This window comes from Terrapene carolina, unplaced genomic scaffold, assembly GCF_002925995.2.
Source record: "Terrapene carolina triunguis isolate 2854851 unplaced genomic scaffold, T_m_triunguis-2.0 Scaffold198, whole genome shotgun sequence".
Lineage (NCBI taxonomy): Eukaryota > Metazoa > Chordata > Testudines > Emydidae > Terrapene > Terrapene triunguis.
This window is the reverse complement of record NW_020664549.1, coordinates 4,870,594-4,891,448: the sequence shown is the minus strand read 5'-3', so window position 1 is coordinate 4,891,448 and position 20,855 is coordinate 4,870,594. Positions and strand designations below refer to the sequence as shown.

Genomic DNA, 20,855 nt, shown 5'->3' with positions numbered 1-20,855 from the left:
GTTCCATTTAAATTTCTCTCACCGGTTCTAGTGATCATCCCTGGTTCCCTTACGTGCACCTTGAACTGTATGCCGCTAATAAGAGAAACAGCCTCTTCCCATCTGGGGATGGTCCCGATGCTAGAGCTGAGGATGGGGACTCAGGACTCATGGGTTCTCCAGCATGTTTTGTGGACCGGGGGGTCTCCATGCTTCACATCCCTCTCTGTAAGATGGGGATGATGATATTTACCAACTTCATTGGGAGGGGGGTGGAGATTTAGTTCACTATTAGGTGAAATTCACCCCTGTGCAGAGATCCTGCACAAAACGCTATTCTAGATAAACCCTATTACAAGTGGGGCTTCAATGGCACATAGATCTCTTGCCGTGAATTTCACCCTGGAGATTTTAAAGCACGTTGAGCTCCTCAGGGGGAAGATCTTTTCCATTTTGGGGTTATCGTTATTATTGTGCCTTGTCCCCTGGTCTCTTTCCTCTCTTCCTTCCTTTAACATCATTTGCCCTCCAACAATTCCTCTCTTAGTCCCCCTCTCCAGTAACGCCCATTATCGTGGTATCTAAGCTCTTCTCCTCTCTGATTTCTCTCCTATTCTGGGATCTTGCATCCATTTTTCCATGGAGTTTAATTTCTTGTTGCTAATGAGGCTGCTGCTGATGCTGCTCTCAGTCTCCATTCAGATACATCCTGCTGAACTCTCAGAGATAGGAAGGGCCAATCCAGCCTACTCTGCCACCCACAGAGCTGCCATGGCAAGAGTTAGTTGATTGCAGCTCAACAGAAACTTTTAAACAGGAGAGATGCCTCAAGCCTAATAAGGGGGATCAACATCACTGTTTAATCCAGGAAGAAGGTGCTTTCTGCACTTCCCTCTCTGTATGAGCATTGATTAAACTGACTCCATTCTCATTACCTGCCTGTTAGACCCATCAGACAGTGGAATATGTGGCAGAGACTCAGGGAGTCTTATGGGAATAGAGCGCTCCAGGAGATGCCCTGAACACAAGAGATGGAGCAGATGCAACTTCTGCCTAAATTAACCTTTTGATGTCCCTCACTGATCCTGAGCCAATGCTCAGGGGATAAAGGGCTTGATTGCTCATTGTGCTATGAGTTGTGTTGTCATTTTAGACCAAAGGTCCCAGATCACAATGGTGGCATTTTACCGGAAATGCCAATGCAAGGTGCAGGGCAGTGTAGAATCCGGGCCAAAGTGCCCAGAATACCATGCTGTACTGATGCCCACCCTGGAATCTTCCCTCTTGGCACTTTCAAACGCTACCTGTGAAAGTAACTCTCAAACAGCAAGCTATAGATTCGCCTGGGGAGGCGCTGAGCTGGAGCCTTAAAATATGAAAGACGTGTCCAGTTTACAAAGTAAGGAAGGGATGTTCAGTAGACTGGCTGGCTGGATAAAGTAAAAAAGCAGGAGTGTTTCTCCAGGAACAGAGAGAGAACGGCTTCACAAAGGGGTAGTAAGTGGGAGATGAAGGAGGTGACTGGGGTATTTTGGGGTGGGGGGGCAGTAGTTTATTGATGTTACGGAATAAATCAGGTGACACAAAAGAATGATCCTATTGCGAGATAATGTGCATCAGGACATAAGCATGGTAGAATCCTGTTTTAAGGACAGACCTAGGCAATCCCCTTTTGATCAGTACAGCCAAGCGATTGCTGCACATCACTGGGTCATGTAGTGCAACTGATTTTACAGCAGAATCTCCCAATGCAATCAGTAGGTCTGATAAGCCAGCCACTAACTGCCTAGGGTCAGGAAGAAACCTCACCATGTGGGCAGGATATTACAGAATTGTCTGTTGTGGGAGTTTTTAGCAACTGGGACTGGCCCCTGTTGCAGAGGGGGGCCGAGCTTCCGTTGCCCCAAACCTCACAAAGTCATGTGCACCTGTGCAAAGTGAACGCAATTTGGGGGTAATCCACTACTGGGCCAGATCCTTCGCTGGTGTAAATCAACACAGCTCCATTGATGTCAATGGAGCGACACCAGTTGACACCACCTTAGAATCTGGCCCTACCATTCTGTTTTGGTAGCATTTTGCACAGGTGTAAATGACAACACTTAGTGCAGAACAGTGGAGAAGCAGACCCAAGACCAGCACAGACTGTGATCTGATACATAAGTTCTAGTGTTTTTTATTCAGTGGCATCTGAGATGGCTCTTCGTTGGCTTTCCTGTGCTAGCACAATGCCAAAATGATCGGGTGGCAAACGCTGTGGGAGGGAATATTTGTTAGTTTCTATTGGTCTGTACAAGTTTATATTTACATGAAATCTAATTCTGGGGCCAGATTTGACCTGACAGTGTCCCTTTAATAATGCCTCAACCAAAAGCTTTTTAAAAATAATTAAGGATCAGGAAAAAATTGAGTAAAGCAGTTACATAGTGGGACCAGACTTCATTAAATGTGTTCAAGAGAGAACGTTTTAATATTTAAAGAGGAGATTTAATGTTTACATAAATCCTCCCTCTGATGTGAAATTGCTGTTAAATCAGGTTGGAAACTGGTTTTTAAATCCCTTTAAACTGGTTTCCTGTAGAGCTCGGGTGGCAAATGATGTCTGCAGCTCTGTATGACCTAGCAAGATTTATTAAGGGGTTCAGCCCACCTGTGGGAGTTGCCCATACTGTCTTATAGGTCCCTTATGGGATTAGAGACACTAGCATGCTGGCTTGATCTCCCTCCTCCCCTAAAATTTATTGAGGGAAAATAAAATAATTATAGTAAAACAGTTATACTAAAGCTGCCAAATCATGACACTTCCCTCACTATGGAAGCTCAGTGCGGTAGCTTGAAGCATTTTCCCCTGGGCAAGTCTGGATTTCATACACACTGTAATGGAGGCATAACACTGGCAGAACTGAATAGGTATTAAATGCTCCATAGGACTGTGTTTTAAACGTAGGAAGTTACTGCCCAGGAACAGACCCATTCATGAGAAATGGCAGTGTGCAGTGCTTAGAGAGCAGTCCTGTTAATAAGGGCTCCTGGGTTGTATTCTCAACTCAGGGACAGAGTTAGAGCATAGGATCTGTACTCTGCTCTGACCACTAGACCCCACTCCCTAAAGCATGACCCCTTCGTTCTGTTCCCAGCTCTGCCATTGACTCAGTAACCGGGGGCAAGTTACTTTGCCTCTCCATGACTCAGTTTCCCCAATTGTAAGATGGGGATAATGCAGTAGAGCACTTGGAGATCTTTGGGGACAATGTGCTAGGTCAGAAATACAAAGTGTTATATTAAACCTGTTTATTAATTATTAATTATCCAGCTAGCAAAACCCAAGCATTCATCAAGTGCTGTGTATACAATTTAAAGTGCAAACAACTGGTATTACATAAGAACCTGCTTCATGGAAGCCCTCACTTAAACCGGAATCTGTTGGAGGAGTTCTAGGCAGGGCTGCGTGGAACCTTCCCTTTCACTGCATAAAGGCAGGATTTGTCCTCTGGAGCTGATTTCCTGTGCCCCACATCCTCTTCTGTGTTCATCTTCCAGGCTGCTAGAAGTCAGGCTGGGAATCGAGAGGCTCACGGCTTGAACTGCACCGAGGTGCTTGAAGGTGGCCCTTCCTCTGGCTCTTGGTTAGAAAATGAAGCTGCCTCTTTGTTAAGTCAGGCCCCGATCCAGCAAGGGTCTTACGCAGGCAAGGAGTCCCAGTGAAGTCAATGTTCCAATGAACCAGTTGGTCCCTTGCTGTCTCAGAGCCTAAAACTGTTGCATTCTAGAGGTGGGAGTCTAGAAGTCCAGTTGGCTTAGATGACCCTCCTATGAAGAAGACGAGGAGGCTGTCAGTCACAACTGCTGCAAGTTCAGAGGGCGTTCGTGTGTTTTAGGATGATACAGTAGTCAAAGCAGCCTGTCAAAAGCTGGCACAGTTCCAAACTCTGCTTGCCAAAGGGAAGACATTCTAGACACCGCAACCATCTCAAGGTGGGGAACTCAATGGGTATGTGCACCTTATAGCCAGGACGTCATTCTAACTAGAGACATGCAAATGTACACTTCACGTCTCAGTGTAAGTCAGACCAGGCCCTCCTCAGCCTGCAGTTGCTCCATACATTTTTTAGGCCAAGATTTTCAAAAGCAGCTGGTGATTTTGGGGACTCACTGCCCAGCATAAAGGGGCCTGATATGCAGGCAATGCTGAGCACCTGCCCTTTGGAAACAGGCCTCTTTTAAGGTGTCTCAAGTTGGGCACCCAAAATCACCAGTCACTTTTGGAAATCTCAGCCCGAACCTTTAGACATTTGTTTTGTTCAGCAACGCAGAGTTCCGGGGACTTTGGGGAAACCTTCCTTCCAGATCATTTTTCGGCAGCATGAGGGCTGCCAGGAGAGTGCTCCCAAATGCAAAATCTAAATGAAAATGTTCAGACTCCAAAGCAGTTTTCCTTTGTATGAACTGAGAAATGCTTCCCAGCCGGTGAAGTTTCCCAGCTCTGTGCTGTGCAAAGCAGGTGCAAACAAGCCCAGGTATCTTTACCCAAGTGCTTGCTGAGAGCACTTTGCCTCCTATACCAGGTAAGCATCCCCAGCTGCCAAATCATATGGTTCACTGGGTGTAGACCGTGTGGGGGTCAATCCTGTAGGGAAGTGAGAGTTACAATTGTGGGGTCTTTATCATTCTTAGGAGTGGGCCATTGGCTGGAGGTCAGGCCCTCAAGGGGATGTTAGACTGTCACTCAACACCTAATGTCAGTGACAGAAGCAGCTTGGAGAACAAATATGAAGTCTATGGCTATTGATCAGAAATAAAGGCCAAAGAAAGTTGTTTATTAAACCCAAGCTCCGTGTCCCAGGAAGGATAAATTGTCTGAACTATAACTCACGGTTATTCCTTTCTGGACGTGGCTCTTTGTTCCTGATGTTGGTTGAATTGCTGTGCACCACAGGAGGCAGCCATCCCTGCTGGCATGTTCTGACCCTCCCCTCTCCTGTGTTGCCCAGGCTTTCTCAAGCTCCATGATGGTTTCGAGGAAGGTGGTGGCTTCTCTGCTGGTGGTGTACGTGGTGGCCATGCTGGCTGAACAGACTGAAGGCTACCTAGCCTTCTTCACTCGCAGCGACATCGAGAGGATGCAGGTAACCCCTGAGCACCATACTGCAATGGCCAGAGCCCCATGTGGTGCAGAAAGGTGCATCCTGTGCATGCGTCCCATGCGTAGCTCATAGTTCATCCCCTCTGAGCAGAGACAGTGCCTGTTTGATAGATGGTTTCATGATGTTGCCAGTCATAGATTCATCAAGTTTAAGGCCAGAAGGGACCACCAGAGCTAGTCTGACCACCTGTCAGGCAGAGGCCACTACCTACAACCCAGCCACTTCCACACCAACCCCAACCACCAGAATTAGACCAAAGTATCACAGCCCTCATGAGACTAAACTATTTTTTGCCACGGATAGAGAACAGGAGGCACTGAGGTGCACTAATGCCTGAGGCCCCTGCGGTGGCAGGGAATTGATTGAATGAGAACACACCCAGATGACCCTCATCATCCACTAGGGGTTGGGCTGATTGCAGCAGGCCCATTTCTCGTATGCCTTGAGCCAACCAGTCTCCAGAGGTGAAGGGCTAGTGTGCTAACCCACTAAATCCTCCAGTGCGCTGGTGCCAGGCCTCACGCAGCGCAGGTGAGAAAAGACAAGGGGGATGATTTCTTTAAGCCCGTGTTGTTGGAAAAGTGGGGCAAGTCCAGGGGAACTGGCTCAGTTTATTCTCAGTGGTGCTGTGGTGGAGCTGGTATCCCTTGAGAGGGTTCAAACCACCAACCTGTCAGGCAACAGCCTAAGACTGTACTTATAGGGTAATCGTCTACAAGCGTGCTCAGAGGGCTGACTTTGGCCCTGATTCAGGAAATCGTGTAAGCCTGGGCTTAACTTTAAACACACATTTATGTGCTTGCCTGAAGAGCAATGCTTTTCTTAGCTGGGGCTTTCAATGGAAGACGAACCTCAGGCCAACATAGTTCTTACTCATGTAAAGCTCTCAGTGGGTCAAAGGTTCAGACCAGCTCTCTCAAGTCCATCTCTAGTGGAAATGTAGCTGGAACAGACTCCCCGTAGCACGACAGGTCCCACAGCAGTACTGGGATGTGCTCGGCAGGGCAACTTACAGGATCCTCACAGTGTGGGAAGCACTTTATTCACCAGTCCCGCAGAGGATTTTGAGTGAAAGACTCAGGATTAGACTGCAAGAGCCAGGATTCAGTTGAACATAAAATAGGATAGTGGAAACAAAAGGCCCATTTACACTCGTCTGTGGATATTTTTTAACAGTTTTCTTTTATAATTGCTAATGGCTCGGATTTTTATGGAGAAGCTGCAGTCTCCCGTCATAATTCTGCTGTGCCTCTTTGTTCTAACAAATAATTAACCATGCGCCAAATAGGTTTCAGTTCTGGGACACGCATAGAGGAAAATCCTTTTCTTTTGATGTGAAACTAATGCTACTGAAAGATGCCAAGCTGACAGCCCTAGAGCCTGATGTTCTCTGTTTTCACACAGCACAGGCAAGCTTCTCACCCACCACCACCTCCACCTCACTGATGTGCTTCATCTTGGAGAGACCATGGGTCAAATCCTGGCCCCATTGAAATAATTAGCCATACTCCCCTTGACTTCAATGGGGCCAGGATTTCACACCCTGTCTAGGAATTAGCAGGGATGGCCTATTCTTCCCTTGGTGTGTCTGCTGAGCATCCATGCGGCCGCTTCTTGGGTGTAGCATGGTCATTCTTCACCACTATCAGAGGCAAGGGGAAGTATGTGGATCCAGTTTAAACAATAAGGCTAACTAATGAGAAATGGGAAGCAGCCATGAAAGCTTCCCCATTGTGTCTCAGCACTGGCCTACAGAATGTACACTGATGTGGACTTTTGCAGTGTATCATTCACCAGTAGCCCATACAAACTCGCTTCCCCCTGGGGTGCTCATCACAATCAAGAGTCCTCTGGGGCGAGAGGGGAGTCCCTCTTATTTGTTGTCCAAAATCTGCCTCTCTCACACTGAAAATACCCCTTTTAAAATTCAGTGTGGCAGTTAGGGCAGCGCTACGGACCCACCTCCAACAGACAGACCCTGCCTTGAACAACCACTCCAAAGCCCCCCCAGCGGGTTCCCAAAGCCATAGTATGAAACCTTTCAACCCCCCTCAATTTTTGCTGCTCTCCTGGGGTTTGCGCTGAGCAGGGATTTCATTGCATATATCATAGAGGGACAACACAACCCTCCCCAGAATGGCCTATTAATAACGCATAGCACGAGTGACGTGCTTGATGCTGGCAAAGGGGCTGGACAGGAATAGACTAATTAAACCTCAGCACCCCTTCCACGATGCTGCTGAGTATCAGTATTTATTCTACAGATGAGGAAACAGAAGTACGGGGGGCTGACATGACTTCCTCAAGGTCACACAAGGAGCCAGTGGCAGAACCTGGGTTAGGAGTCAGAAATGCCTAACCCCAAGCTCAATCCACTTGGCTGCCGTGCTTCTCTGGCCACCAGTGCGCATCCACGTCTCTTAGCAGATCAAAGAAGTTACCTTCTACTGGGTCACGCCGTAGAGCTTTAGGCTGTTAACTGAAAGGTTGGTTTGAGCCCAGTGCCCACCCAAGGGATATCAGCTCTTTGACTTTTTTCTGTATGATAGGGTCTGACCCAGTGTCCACTGAAATCAATGGGAGTCTTTCCAATGGGCACTGGATCAGGAGGACGGCAGGGAATAATCCTGCACTGGTTCCCAGGGGATGGACTAAAGGTGACTCATTAGGTTTCGCTGGTTTCTTATTTCTCTGGTTCAATGCCCTGTTCAGCTTGGCAGTTCTCACAGGTGAAGGATACACCAGCTGGCTCTCTTGATCTGCCAAGGGATGCGCTTGGTACCGGAATAACAGCTGGTGTCATGTCGGAGCGGCACCAGCAGCAAGGACAAGGCGGCACCAGTAAGAGATGAACCATGCAAAGGGAGCAGGGGATTTGTAAGGAAAGGAATTCCCATTTGCAAACCCAGGTCCAAATCCTGCTCCCTGCTCTTAGCCCAAGTGACTCAGCTAGGTGCTGGAGAGCTCCGCTGCATGTGGATTCCCCTCCACCAGGTCAACTCACGGCCATGGAGCTGCTCCATGGACCCTACTCCAGCGTGCTTCACCCTTTGCTGAACAAGCAGCCACTCTGCCCCACCCTGACCCTTGTCCCTGTGACCTTCCTGATCCTTGGTGTTTGTTCTTTACTGTACCTTGCCGTGTAGCTCCAGGAGAAACAGAGGAACAAAGCGCAGAAGAAATCCCTGATGTTGCAGAAGCGATCAGAAGGCGGAGACGTTACCGAGCTCTCTGACGTGGAGCGTGTGGACGAGGGCGGGATCATCAAGGTGAGGGGAATGGTGGAGGGGACCCGTAAGTATATGAGGAAACCACACAGGTGCATTTGGGTGTCCAATAACCACGTTGGCTGACCAGATACAAACATATGAGGCCTACCTATATATGTATGCTGCTGCTCTGTTAGGTTCTGGTGGCTTCTGCAATAGAAGACAGTAAGTAAGTGCCACTAGCAGGCTTAGGAATTGTTTAAAGGGATACTACCCAATTCCTACAAACTGGACCCAGGCACTGAGCAAGTTTACATCAGAAGATGGGTGCAGGGTGCACCTCAGCCTTAAAAAATTGTCTTGAAAATTTCGTAGCTCAGCCCCTGAGTCTACTTACCCTGCCTGGCATACTAATGGTGAAAAATCTACCGATCTTTTATTTACCTCTCAATAAACACCTACTACTGCTGCTCAGGATTTTGCAAGTCTGCTTCTGGCTTTTGGTTTGGGATTTATCTTGATATTTACTAAAGTAGGCTTGTTATCACCTGTGAATTGTCCAGCACCTTTGAACCTGCAGGATTCCTAAGGACCTTGTAGAGCGGGTACCAAGTTTACAAACTTGAGTCCATCCAGCTTCACTGTTGGACTCTTAAATCAGCACTCTGGGGCAGAAAAATACCTGTTTTAGAACATAAGATCATATTGGGCCATCTAGCCCAGCATTCTGCCTTCTGACAGTGGCCAATGCCAGGTGCTTCCCAGGGAATGAAGAGAACAGGGCAATCATCATGTGATCCGTCCCTTATCATCCCGTCCCAGCATCTGGCAATCAGAGGCTTAGGGACACCCAGAGCTTGGGGTTGCGTCCCTGACCATCTTGGCTAATAGCCATTGATGGACCTATTCCCCATGAATGTAGTTAATTCTTTTCTGAACCCAACTATGCTCTTGGTCTTCACAATATCCCCTAGCAATGATTTCCACAGGTTGACTGTGCATTGTATAAAGAAATACTTCCTTCTGTTTTGTTTTAAACGTGTTGACTATTAATTTCATTGAGTGACCTTGGTTCTTGTGTTATGTGAAGGGGTAAATAACACTTCCTTATTCAATTTCTCCACACCAGTCATGATTTTTATAGACTTCTATCATATCCCCCCTTAGCTGTATCTTTTCCAAGCTGAACAATCCCAGTCTTTTAATCTCTCCTCATTTGGAACTTGTTCCATACCCTTAATCATTTTTGTTGCCCTTCTCTGTACCTTTTACATTTCTAATATATCTTTTGAGAGATGTGGGGACCAGAACAGCACGCAGTATTCGAGGTGTGGGCGTTCCATTGATTTATATAGGGGCATTATGATATTTACTGTCTTATTATCTTTCCCTTTCCTAATGGTCCCTAACATTGTTCACTTTTTTGACTGCCACTGCACATTGAGCAGATGTTTTCAGAGAACTATCCACAATGACTCCAAGATCTCTTTCTTGAGTGAGAACAGCTAATTTAGATCCCATCATTTCGTATGTATAGTTGGGATTATGTTTTCCAATTTGCATTTATCAACACTGAATTTCATCTGCCATTTTGTTGCCCAATCACCCAGTTTTGTGAAATCCCTTTGTAACTCTTCACAGTCTGCTTTGCATGTATCTTGAGTAATTATGGACCATCTGCAAACTTTGCCACCTTGCTGTTTACCCCTTTTTCCAGACCATTATGAATATGTTGAACAGCACTGGTCCCAGTAGAGATCCTTGGAGTACCCCTCTATTTACCTCTCTCCATTCTGAAAACTGACCATTTATTCCTAGTCTTTGTTTCCTGTCTTTAAACCAGTTAGTGATACAGGAGAGGACTATCCCTCTTATTCCATGACTGCTTAGTTTGCTTAAGAGCCTTTGGTGAGGGACCTTGTCAAAGGTTTTCTGAAAGTCCAAGTTTTTTTAGGCATCTGCGTGCTGATCTGAGCCCTTGGAGGCACGTTTGCTCAGTCACCCAAGTTAGAAAATTGGGCTCCTCTATTACAACCCAGGGATAGTTTCACCCACCAGGCAGTGCAGCCACTTCTGGGTTGGAAACATCACTATTCTTCATCATCAGCAAAGGGAAAGGAGAAAGAATGTGGATCCACGGGAAATGTAGCTAGGTAGGATGTAAAGTCTAGCTGAGTTGGAATTTGGCCAGGACATTAGTTAACACGTCTGCTCTTCCAAAACTGTCTAATATTAGTGTCTAAACACTGAGCATTCTCAGTTTTAAACATTAAATACCAGGCACATCCTGGTGTCTGACCACCACCCCCAAATGTGGCCTGAGCAACTCGTTCGCTTTTGTTACATCCTAGCAACAACTGTCCTGAGGTGCTGGATGCAGAAATGTGCCTCGTCCTACAGCTCTTACTCAGGCATCGGAGTCAATAGAACGACTGGCCTGAGAAAGAGTTGCAACATGGGGGGGTTATCAAGTTCAAGGATCACTTTCTCCTTTGGGACCTCTGCTAATTGCAGAGGCTGTATGCTGTTCGTTGCCAGTGGCCTATCCGCCTACATTTCCAAGCCAACATCTGGATGACCCAATGGATTGAAACTCTGGGACATCTAGCAACCCAAGAGTGAGTAAATAGTTCAAGGACTGCCCTCAAGGCCACTTATCCCTTGTGAAGACCCAGTCCGTTTCAATGTCGACCGTACTAAGGCTGCAGTCCCTCTTCCCATTCATGTCCGTGGGGAAACTCCCATCGATTTGAACGGTGCAGGATCAAGCCCCAAATAGGAAACTAAATCAGCCCAGCTTTATTCCATGTGACGGAACTTCCAGCTTGTTCCTAGTGCTACAACTTCTAGTGGCTTCCACCAAGTTGTAGCATTTAATTCTGTGCACAAGATCCCTTGTTCTTCAACATCGATAAAGTAGGAGGTGTGGTTATCCATCTCCCCCCGCTCCATTTTCCCTTTTTTGTTAACTATGCTTTCCTTCACAGCTGACTGCACCTGGAGAAACTGGAATGCGGCTCGACGCTAGGCAGCTGGAAAAATACCAGCACATCCTGGAGGAACTGCTAACTGAGATGCTACTGGATGCTCAAAATGGTACTGTAAGGAACTTGAACTGTGCCTCTCTCCCTCCCCTAGTGATATTTATATTCTGGGAATGGCTTTTGTGTCATGTTTGCTCCCTTTACAGAGTCCTCATTGTCCCCCCCTCCCACCATGGATACACTCTGCGCTTAAGAACGTTAAGCTCCCTTCTCATTGCCCAGACGGTCTCTCGGTGCTGCTGTTGATCGTTACAGTGACTTCGCACCATTTCCGAGCAGCCACCCTTGGTACTGCTCCCCGCGTTCACGTCCCTCCTCCGTGGCCAGGGAACAATCTTGCGAACACATTGTTCCAGCCGTTTGAAAATGTGTCAGCATAAAAGCAAGACGGAGGAGCTGCCTTCTCCTCCTGAATGGGTATTAAGGGCAAAATGCACATTACAGGCCAGCCCAGGTGGGGCACTGAATAGCTAAGGGGAAATCAGTGGGAGTTAGGTACCTAAATACTGGGCTTTGGAGTCTGCTTCTCTCTTCCCTTAAGGCCAGAGTGTGACTCATCCTGCACACCAACCAAGGGAACTAAAAGAGGGTGTAAGACCCCCTCTTACTCCATTGAGCTGTCTACTCACACCAGGGGTACCAGCGCAGAGGGGATAGCAGCCTCCATGGGGCTGCCAGTCCCCATACATATGCGAGTGGAGCTTGGGCTCCACCCCACAATGCAATCAGTGCAGTTGTGTCAGCATGCTGGGGACATCCTCTGTGTGTCAGAGATGGCATATCTATGGGTGATCTTACTGTATTAAATATTATGCATTGTTGTGGGCCAGGGATTGTATATAATTCCCTGAGGGAGCCCTCCAGTAGCTAAGAACAGGGGTGGGTGATGAGGCAAATTCACTCAGACTGGAACACCTCACAAGAGGTCCTACTCCCTGGGAGGGCTCACCTATACTGGCTCAGATTGGATTCTCTAGAGACCAGCAGACAAAGAAAGGACTTTTGGATAAACAGCCTGAGTTTAAAGTGACTCTGGGCCTACTTTCTGATCCAACAACTGGATAGGACCTTCTGTCTCAGGGACACCCCAGTCCTTCCTGGAAAGGGTTGGAAGGACTTGACCTATTCATGAGGGTTCTTGTTCTGAGCAAAAGGTGTTCTGAAGTTATAACCAAAGAAAAACCCCGTGGTGGGGTTGGAAGGGCTGACTTCTACCAGAGCCCTTGTTGGACTTGGGGGGTGTGATCTTTGGTAGGCTTATTAGCACATGTGTAGGTTCTTTTAGTGTTTTAATGTTTTCTCTGTAATGCTTTCACCTTAAGAATAAATGTGCTTGCTTAGAAAGGGTTGTGCGGTAGCTTGTACCTGTGGGCAATTATGTTCCTTTTAGCCTCTGGGGAGAAGCAAACCAGACCTGTTTAGTCAGTTTGACTTTCTGAGGAACTCACGGTATAGGCAGGGGACGGTGCAGCCTGGTAAAACCCGGTCAGGAGGGAGAGAGAAATCCATCTGCACCCAAGAGAGGTGACGGCTGAGGAGCTGGGAGCCTAGAGTGGGTGCCCTTGCTGGACCACAAGGGGAAAATATAGGTGCAGTCGTGACACACTGCACTAGCTGTATGCCTGACACCGTGTAAGTTCCCTTCCCCTCCACACCTCCACAGAGGAAGGAGAAACTAGGGGGCACAGTCTACTTCCCAGTCTACTGCTTGGACAGCACAACTCAACGCTGTCCTGTACATGAGGCTTATGGCACAGCCACAATTTAGCCTTTGCTTTCTGTCCCAACACCCACTGAAGTCAAAGGGAGACTTTTCATTGTCTTCCATGAGCACTGGATTGTACCTTTATAACAGTTACACATCAGTGTATCTCCAGTCTCTTCAGTGCAAATATTCTCAGTTTACAGGGGTGTGACAGAGATCAGAACCAGGCTCTTGGTTTTGCCAAGTTGTAGGTATTTGGGGGAATGTTGCTATACACAGAAACTTAAGGGCTAATTGAGGTTCTAATTGTTCAGCCCTGAAGTCAATGGGGTTTGCCTTAGCGAGGGCATAGGGCCAGATCACGCATCTCTTATTCACACTGTTGTGCACATATGCGAGTCGCCCCACTGAACCCAATGGGACTACGTGAGTAAAAGCTCAGCAGAGCAGTACGCAAAAGGACTGTACAATCCAGCCCTAAGTAAACAGTGAGTAACAACTAAGGATCTCAGGATTTAGGGTGAAATTTTCAGTAGAATGCAGCATCCGTAAATTAGGCCACATTGGCCAAACAGCTCAACACCTGCAATCGAGGCCAAATTTTCAAAGGAGTTAGGTGTTGAGCTCTCTGGACTTCTGGCCTCTATTTAGATGTCTGAATGGGAGCTGAACTCTGAAACTCAGGCCCCGATTGTGTTGCTGAGCACTTGAAAACCTAGCCCTGAGCTCTTCTGATAACCTGGCCCTCGGTATGTAAAAACTAGAGGCAGAAAAATTCTGTGACAGTAGGTTATTTAGTCAATTCATGCAGACACTGTTGGGGAGCAGTACGGGATTGTGATCTACAGTCAATTCTCTGGGGCTTTATCCAGGCTAGGTTTAAATAACCCTAGCAGCAGTGCTTCCACCCATTCTGTGGGATTACTGCTCCAATTCAACTGTGCTGGTTTCAGTTTGTCATAATTTCTTCCAGAGTGGAAGTTGAGGAGGGTGGGTATTGCACATAAAGCTGTAAAGGACTGAGAATTGTATGTGAGGCTTCTAAAGGATTGGGAATTGTATGCAAAGGACTGGGAACTGTAGAATGAATAAGGACTGTATAAGGCTTATAAAGGACAGGGTAGTGTATATAGAGGACTGGGTAATGTATGTGTGGCTTATAAAGGACTGGAAAAAAATTATTTATATATATATAGAGAGAGAGAGAGAGAGAGAGCCTATGAAGGACTGAATTTGTTCTTTCCTCTCCTTGCAGGTAACTGATATCCTCAGACCCAGAAGAGCAGGGTGATGCTGCTTGCTGGACTACAGGTCTACGCTTTTGCAAGACTAAATCTGTAAAGTGCTTCAAAAGAAAAAAATCTGATGCGAGCTAATAAAATGTGCAGATGAATTAAATAAATGACTTGTTTCTTTCAAATGTCTTTAAAAATCAGACAGTGAGCTCCAAGTGCAGGAAGGAATCAAAATGGCTCTACATCATGATGCTTTCTAGGTGTATAGAATAGCACCTTTAGTCTGAAGAGCTCAAGGCACGTTGCACACACTAAGTAATTAGGCCTCACTCACCCCAGTGTGGATAAATATTGTTGATCTCATTTTACAGATGGGGAAAACGGAGGCAGAGGGTGGTTAAGTGACTTGCCCAAGGTCAAACAGCAAAACCCCTGAGTTCTGACTGTCCATCCCTGGTCTAATCACTAGAGGATGTCGCCTTCAAGAGCTTGGAATAGGACCCTGGACTCCTGACTCGCCGCTTCCCAGTCTGACCACTAGAGGACACACTCTCCCACAGCTGGGAACAGAACCCAGAAGTCCTGACTCGCAGTTCCCTGCTTTAATCACTACAGAACATTCCCTCCTGCTAGACCACACATCACGGTAATATTGGCAATTCACCATAACTATATGAAGATCCATCTTACTGACAGGTGCACTTTACCCATAGCTACTACACTGTGAGTACACACGGCTTATGATCCATGCTCACTTCTGCCTTGCAATAACACACAGATCCATGTTTATTTCTACTTTGCAAACACAACTGAATGTAAATGATTAATTCCACTTTAATGTAATATTAATTACGATGCATTTACATGCCTTTTGCTTAATTAAGAACAGTCACTCTATAGGTACCATGGAATTTAACATCCATAAGGTGTGAGACAAATGATACGTCTGAGTGACAAGTATCCAATTCCAATCCAATTTTATCCTCCCATTTTAACATAAATTCTGCTGTCACTGTGGATCATTTAAATAGCTGCAGTGTTAGTGCCAAAATAACACACACGAGATTGGAACTGCTCTGTACTTTGTGTTTTGAAAGCCAGTCCCCCCTTAGGAGAAGATAAATCTCCTCCCATATAACAGTACATGTGGTCAGGAGTGCTTGCCAGCTTCAACATGCAATTCAAACACATATTTCCACTGCACAGACTGATCAGGCTAACGTAGCTGGAGTTTTGCAGGGATTGTTGCTGAAGGGGCAGGTCACACTATAAAGTCACTGAGAACTGAATCTGAGGAGGGAAGATAATGAATGCGATGCATTCAGCAAGGCTGAAATGAAAAAAGTGCAGTCTCCTAGGGCAGGATCTTTGGCTGGTGTAAATCAGCTTTCCATGGAGCCAGCCCAGTTTGCACTAGTTGAGGATCTGGCCCACTGACTTACCAGATTTACAGCGTAAGTGAGATCAGAGACTGGCCCGTTGTTCTTAATGGGGCATTCACTACAAACCTGAGCTGTTCCCTCCTATGAGGGGAAAACCATAGGACAGGGAAGGAAAACTGGGTGAGGCTCTTCTTGAAGGAAGACCTAGGAGGTTCTGCTCCCAAGCCCTGCAGATCTCCTGGCAGCTGTGTGGGTCTCAGACTTGCTCCAGGCACAAGGCTGCACCCGCCCGATGTCTTTCACCCCACTCTTTGTGACGCTGCCCTGTGAGGGCTTCCCCAGTTGGCAGATGCCCCCAGAGTTCCCCCCGTGCAGGGACACTGCCCAGTGCAGAGGAGGTTCCCCAAAAGAGCCTCTGGCTGTAGCAACTTACTTGAGCTTTGTCCTCAGGGCTGGCAATGGGGCCGAGGCAAAATCTCACCGCCCCAGGGGTGGAGCCCACAATCTGAGGAGACTTCCATGGAGTCTAAGGGAGGGGTGGTTGGTGCCATGGACATGGTTGACCCTGTCTCCCATGCAGGAGGCATGAGATCCAGTTGTGGCTCTAAGGAGTGCGACCTCCCCCTTCAGATTTTTACCTGGGCAGAAGATGGCTTCGCCAGTCAGTACGTAGCTCATGACTCTTCAGCTGATGCACAAGGCGGAGTAGAACCCAGCTCCCTCTCCAGTAGCTCTGCAGGGCTAAGAGGAGTTAGAGAGAGAGAGAATGAGAACATACTTTTGTCCCCGTCTGGCTGATCTGGCTCCAAATACACACATGAAACAGTTCTGAGCTGTAAGAAGGGGCCATTTGTACAGTGAATTTTCTAACCCTCACCATCATCAGAATGGGCCCCTTTCTAGCCTGACCTATTTTGACACGGTCCTTTTAACTAGCCTTCTCCTTTCTGCTGGTGCTCTGTATACACACTCACTTTTCCTTTCCCTTCAACCTGCCTGCCTCTGATGTGCACCCCTGTAATGAACCAAACAGAAAACCGGCTCCTGCACCCATCTGTATGCACAGCATCCCGGCCGGCTGCTTAGAAGTGTCAGTTCTTTTCCTTTCCCTTTTCCCTCCTATTGTCAGCATTCGATTACCACCATCAGCTCAAATAATTCCTTTTGCTAGCAGCAGCTCATCCAGTTTCCAGGGCAGCAAACTCCATTACCTTACCGCAAGCCAATACGTGGGTAGCTGTGAACTCACCTCTCAAGAAACTGATCACATTTTTCGCTAGCTAAGCTGGAGGGTGGGGAAAAGAAAAAGAGGAACTAAATACAGGGCCTTAACCTCCTCAGAAAGCCAGGCAGACTCAGGACATGTCACACGATCTGGCCAGAGATAAGAAAAGTTCAAGTCGCACCTATGGTGCGCTCATGAGTGATGGGGTGTCTGGCAGGCACAAATACCCTGTGAGTATCCAGTGTAAGTGAAAAGTATCCCACACCACAAAAAGGGGTGTCGCCAATTAACCATGTAACTAGAGAGAGCTGGGTCAGGGCTTGGAACTACCTTCCCTCTTGTACTGGGTGGGGGTTAATTGGCGACACCCCTTTTCATCGTGTGGGACACTCCCTCTCTCCCCCCAATCAGTTGCTTAAAGAATATAGCCTGCTAAAATAGATGGGGGCAGGATTGAAGATTGGCCTTAAAGTCCATGAGTCTATATTTCAGTGTGGTCTTTGAAGACAGGCAGTCGCACAGTGAATCCTAATGCTGGGCCAGACTCATTCTTGGCATATCCCCACTGACATCCATGCGAGGTTACAGTAGGCATGAATGTGGCCTGGTCTCTTAACTAGGGATGGGTGCCCTTAAAATGGGTGGCATTTGGACTGGGTTTGCATGCTTGGGTGGGTTTGAAGTCTGCATGTGTAGCCTGAGTTTATCCAAACTAGCTAAAACCCCCGAGTCTGCAGAAATGGGGCACTAGCAGAATATTCTCATTCTCTATTTACATGGCTCCAAATTATTAGCTGTTAATTGTGCTTCCAGTTAGTGAACACAGGAGGCTAAGATTAGCACTTTCAGACTTCCCAGCAGAATGGAGTGTGATTCTTCACTGGACCGCCTGGCCTCTGCTAAGTGGGTGTTTGTGTTTGCTAACTAAAGTGTAGTGTATTTTGCAACCACCTTCTTCAGGAAGACCTAGAATGGCTTGATCTGATGGCCTAAATTGGAATACGTGATGAGAACAAAATGAGTATGAAAGGAGGATACTAGGAGACAGAAGCAACCATACCAACTTTTCCTCTTATTTAAAACATCAAATAAAATGAAAGGCACAATCACTCCCTGAAACTGTACAAGATGCAAATTTTAAACAGATGACATGATTCTGTAATGGTTCTGCCTGCTGATCCAGCCAACTGCACCCGGTGGAATCCAGCAGAAACGTTTCATACTTCAAAGGTCTCCTCTCAGCTTAAAAGGGAACCTAAACTGTGTAACTGAGGGGAGGAGAAGAAAGAAGATTTTTGTACTGATGGAACCAACCATGATAGGCTTTGACATACCAGCACTCTGGCAGTGCCAAGCTGATGTCACCTAGAATAACTGTGAGGACACAAAGCAGGAGCACGCTCCAATGTGTGTGTGAGCATGCATATACATGCATGCCTATAACATCTATTCTAAGGTTATTACGTTCTACTCCAGAAAAGCAGCATCATGTAATCACTGCATTCATTTTACCCAGCTTGGCAGTCACACACTGCTGCTAATATCTGATGGCGGGTTGGTGGTCCTCATAGCTCTAATCATAAAAACTCCTATGTAGGCACTGTGCATGTGCATTAGTCACAAGGTCCTCGTTATCTTTAATAACATTACAATAATAAACAATATTTCAGCCACTTTGATTATATTATTATATACAACAACAGCAAAAAGCAATTACTCTACATCACTGATGCCAAATTTAATTTTCAAATCAAAGCTGGGTTTTTAAGTTGTAAGCGTCAAACAACTCCCTTTCCCCCAACAAATCTGAGGGGCCTGCTCCTGCTCCCATCAGCTTCAGTGGTGCAGATTCATACTTTAAATTGATACATTTAAGAAGGGTTGATGAAAGCTGAGAGGGGGCTCGATAAGGAGAAAATTAGGTGGACCAGTGAGAATTGAGAAGGGACATCTGGCGTTAAGAGCTGTCTCTTTCGCTTCACAAATGTCAACTATTGGCAGGTTCCCCACTGTTATCATTTCACCAGTGATATCAGTTGTCAATGAACACAGGAAGACACACAACTATGGGCGTGGGAAGGGGCAGAGTTACCAAGCTTTTCTGGATTCATTGATGTCAACTATTTTCAGTCTGCGGTTCTCAAGGCTGGGTCTCAAGCCAGGGCCATTCCTACCTATTCCACTATCTTTGATCACCAACCAAGTGTTCACTGGGAAAATAAAACGGCACAAGAGAGACTGCTTTTAAAACAGAGGCAATTTAGGGTGACACCTCTCGGGGACAAATCTGGTGCACCCCGGTGACACCTCAAGCACATCTTCTTGCTGTACTGAAATGTGGCATAAAAGAGTAACCTGCTCAGCAATGGCATAGGGTACAAAGGGACTGTTGCATAACAATGCCAAGGCGCATAGAAGTGTCCGCCTGTTACCCTGCAGCAAAAGCCACCATCATGTCACTCGGCAGCCTGGCACCAAAGCCCCACCTCCCCCCATGATGGCACTGCCACCAAAGCTTCGCCCCATGACAATGCAACATCTCATCGGTCACCCTCTGCAATGCACCGTGGTGGCGTCCAAGTGTCACCGCCCGGCAATGCACTGGGCCACCGATGGGTCATCTGGAAGCAGTGACACGAGGGCATTTAGCTGGCGCAATCACAAATAAAAGGCTGAGCTGCCCCCCTTCCCCCTGTGTCTAACTTGTTTCCTGTGAAGGGCAGAAAACAGCTTTCCAGCCCGGCCCCTGCATGATAAGGGCTTGAGAGCGGGCCCTTGGGACCAGAGCTCTGACCTCCCCAAGATGGCGTCCATGGGAGGTGTTTGGGCCTATTTGACCTTCCCAAGATGGCGGGCGCAACAGCCCGGCTAGACGCTACATAGCGCTTACCTTGACCTTCCCACGATGGAGACTAGAGGCCTCCTTCCCGCCTCTCCCAAGATGGCGGTCCTTGCTTCCCCTCTCGCAGAGCGCTTCCGGCCGAGGCCCCGCTTGGGCGGCAGTTCCGGGCATGGCCGGCCTGTCAGACGCGGAGCTCGGCAGGGAGCTGCGGGCCTTGGGCTTCCAGCCGGGGCCTATCACCGACTCCACCCGCGAGCTCTACGTGAAGAAGCTGAGCCGCCTGCGGGCGGAGGGGGCGCCTAGGCCCCAGTCGGGGAAGGCAGCAGCCCCCAGCATGGCCGGCCTGTCAGACGCCGAGCTCGGCAGGGAGCTGCGGGCCTTGGGCTTCCAGCCGGGGCCAATCACCGACTCCACCCGCGAGCTCTACGTGAGGAAGCTGAGCCGCCTGCGGGCGGAGGGGGCGGCCGGCCGGAGGAGCCAGAGCACAGGCAGTGCCTCCAGGCCTGAGCCGGCCTCGGCCTCCTACCCTCGCCGCAACCCCAGCCCCCTGGCACACAGGGCCCACAGCCAGGGCCGTAGGGAGAGTGAGGAGGAGGAGGAGGAGGAGGAGGAGGGCTCGGAGGAGGAGGAGGATGGGTACCAGCCCCCCCGCAGGGATGTAGCAGGGGGGCTAAACCCTTGGGCCCAGCTGGGGAAGACAGCAGCCCCCGGGGGGCTTGCCCCCAGCACTCAGTGGGGGGCAGAAAGGGGGTTCAACCCCAGCTCCCAGTGCGGGACAAGAGATGTAAGGTTAGCCCCCAGGCCCCAGTGGGAGGCAGAAAGGGAGTTAACCCCCAGGCCCCAGTGGGAGGCAGAAAAGGAGTTAACCCCCAGGCCCCAGTGGAGGACGAGAGATGTGGGGTTAACCCCCAGCACCCAGGGGAGGACAAGGGATGTGGGGTTAACCCCCAGCACCCAGTGGGGGACAAGGGATGTGGGGTTAACCCCCAGCACCCAGCGAGGTGTAGAAAGGGGGTTAACCCCCAGCACCCAGTGGAGGACAAGAGATGTTGGTTTAACCCCCAGCACCCAATGGGAGACAGAAAGGAGG

At 48.1% G+C, this 20,855-nt stretch overlaps 2 protein-coding genes across 2 annotated transcripts in view; both read left to right on the top strand.

Moving 5' to 3' along the window:
- Positions 1-4,985: 4,985 nt before the first annotated feature.
- Positions 4,986-14,422, top strand: LOC113407091 (promotilin-like). The gene is made up of 4 exons (XM_026655131.1): positions 4,986-5,105; positions 8,276-8,392; positions 11,320-11,428; positions 14,337-14,422. Exons 1-4 carry the CDS (start codon positions 4,986-4,988, stop codon positions 14,342-14,344), a joined length of 354 nt encoding a protein of 117 aa, XP_026510916.1. The 3' UTR covers positions 14,345-14,422.
- A 5,512-nt stretch (positions 14,423-19,934) lies between these two features.
- LOC113405060 (LEM domain-containing protein 2-like) overlaps positions 19,935-20,855 on the top strand; it is an 11,980-nt gene continuing 11,059 nt past the window's right edge. Inside the window, exon 1 of the mRNA XM_026655155.2 lies at positions 19,935-20,855. This exon is cut by the window's right edge and continues 15 nt beyond it. Within this exon, the coding sequence (XP_026510940.1) occupies positions 19,935-20,855 (921 nt within the window).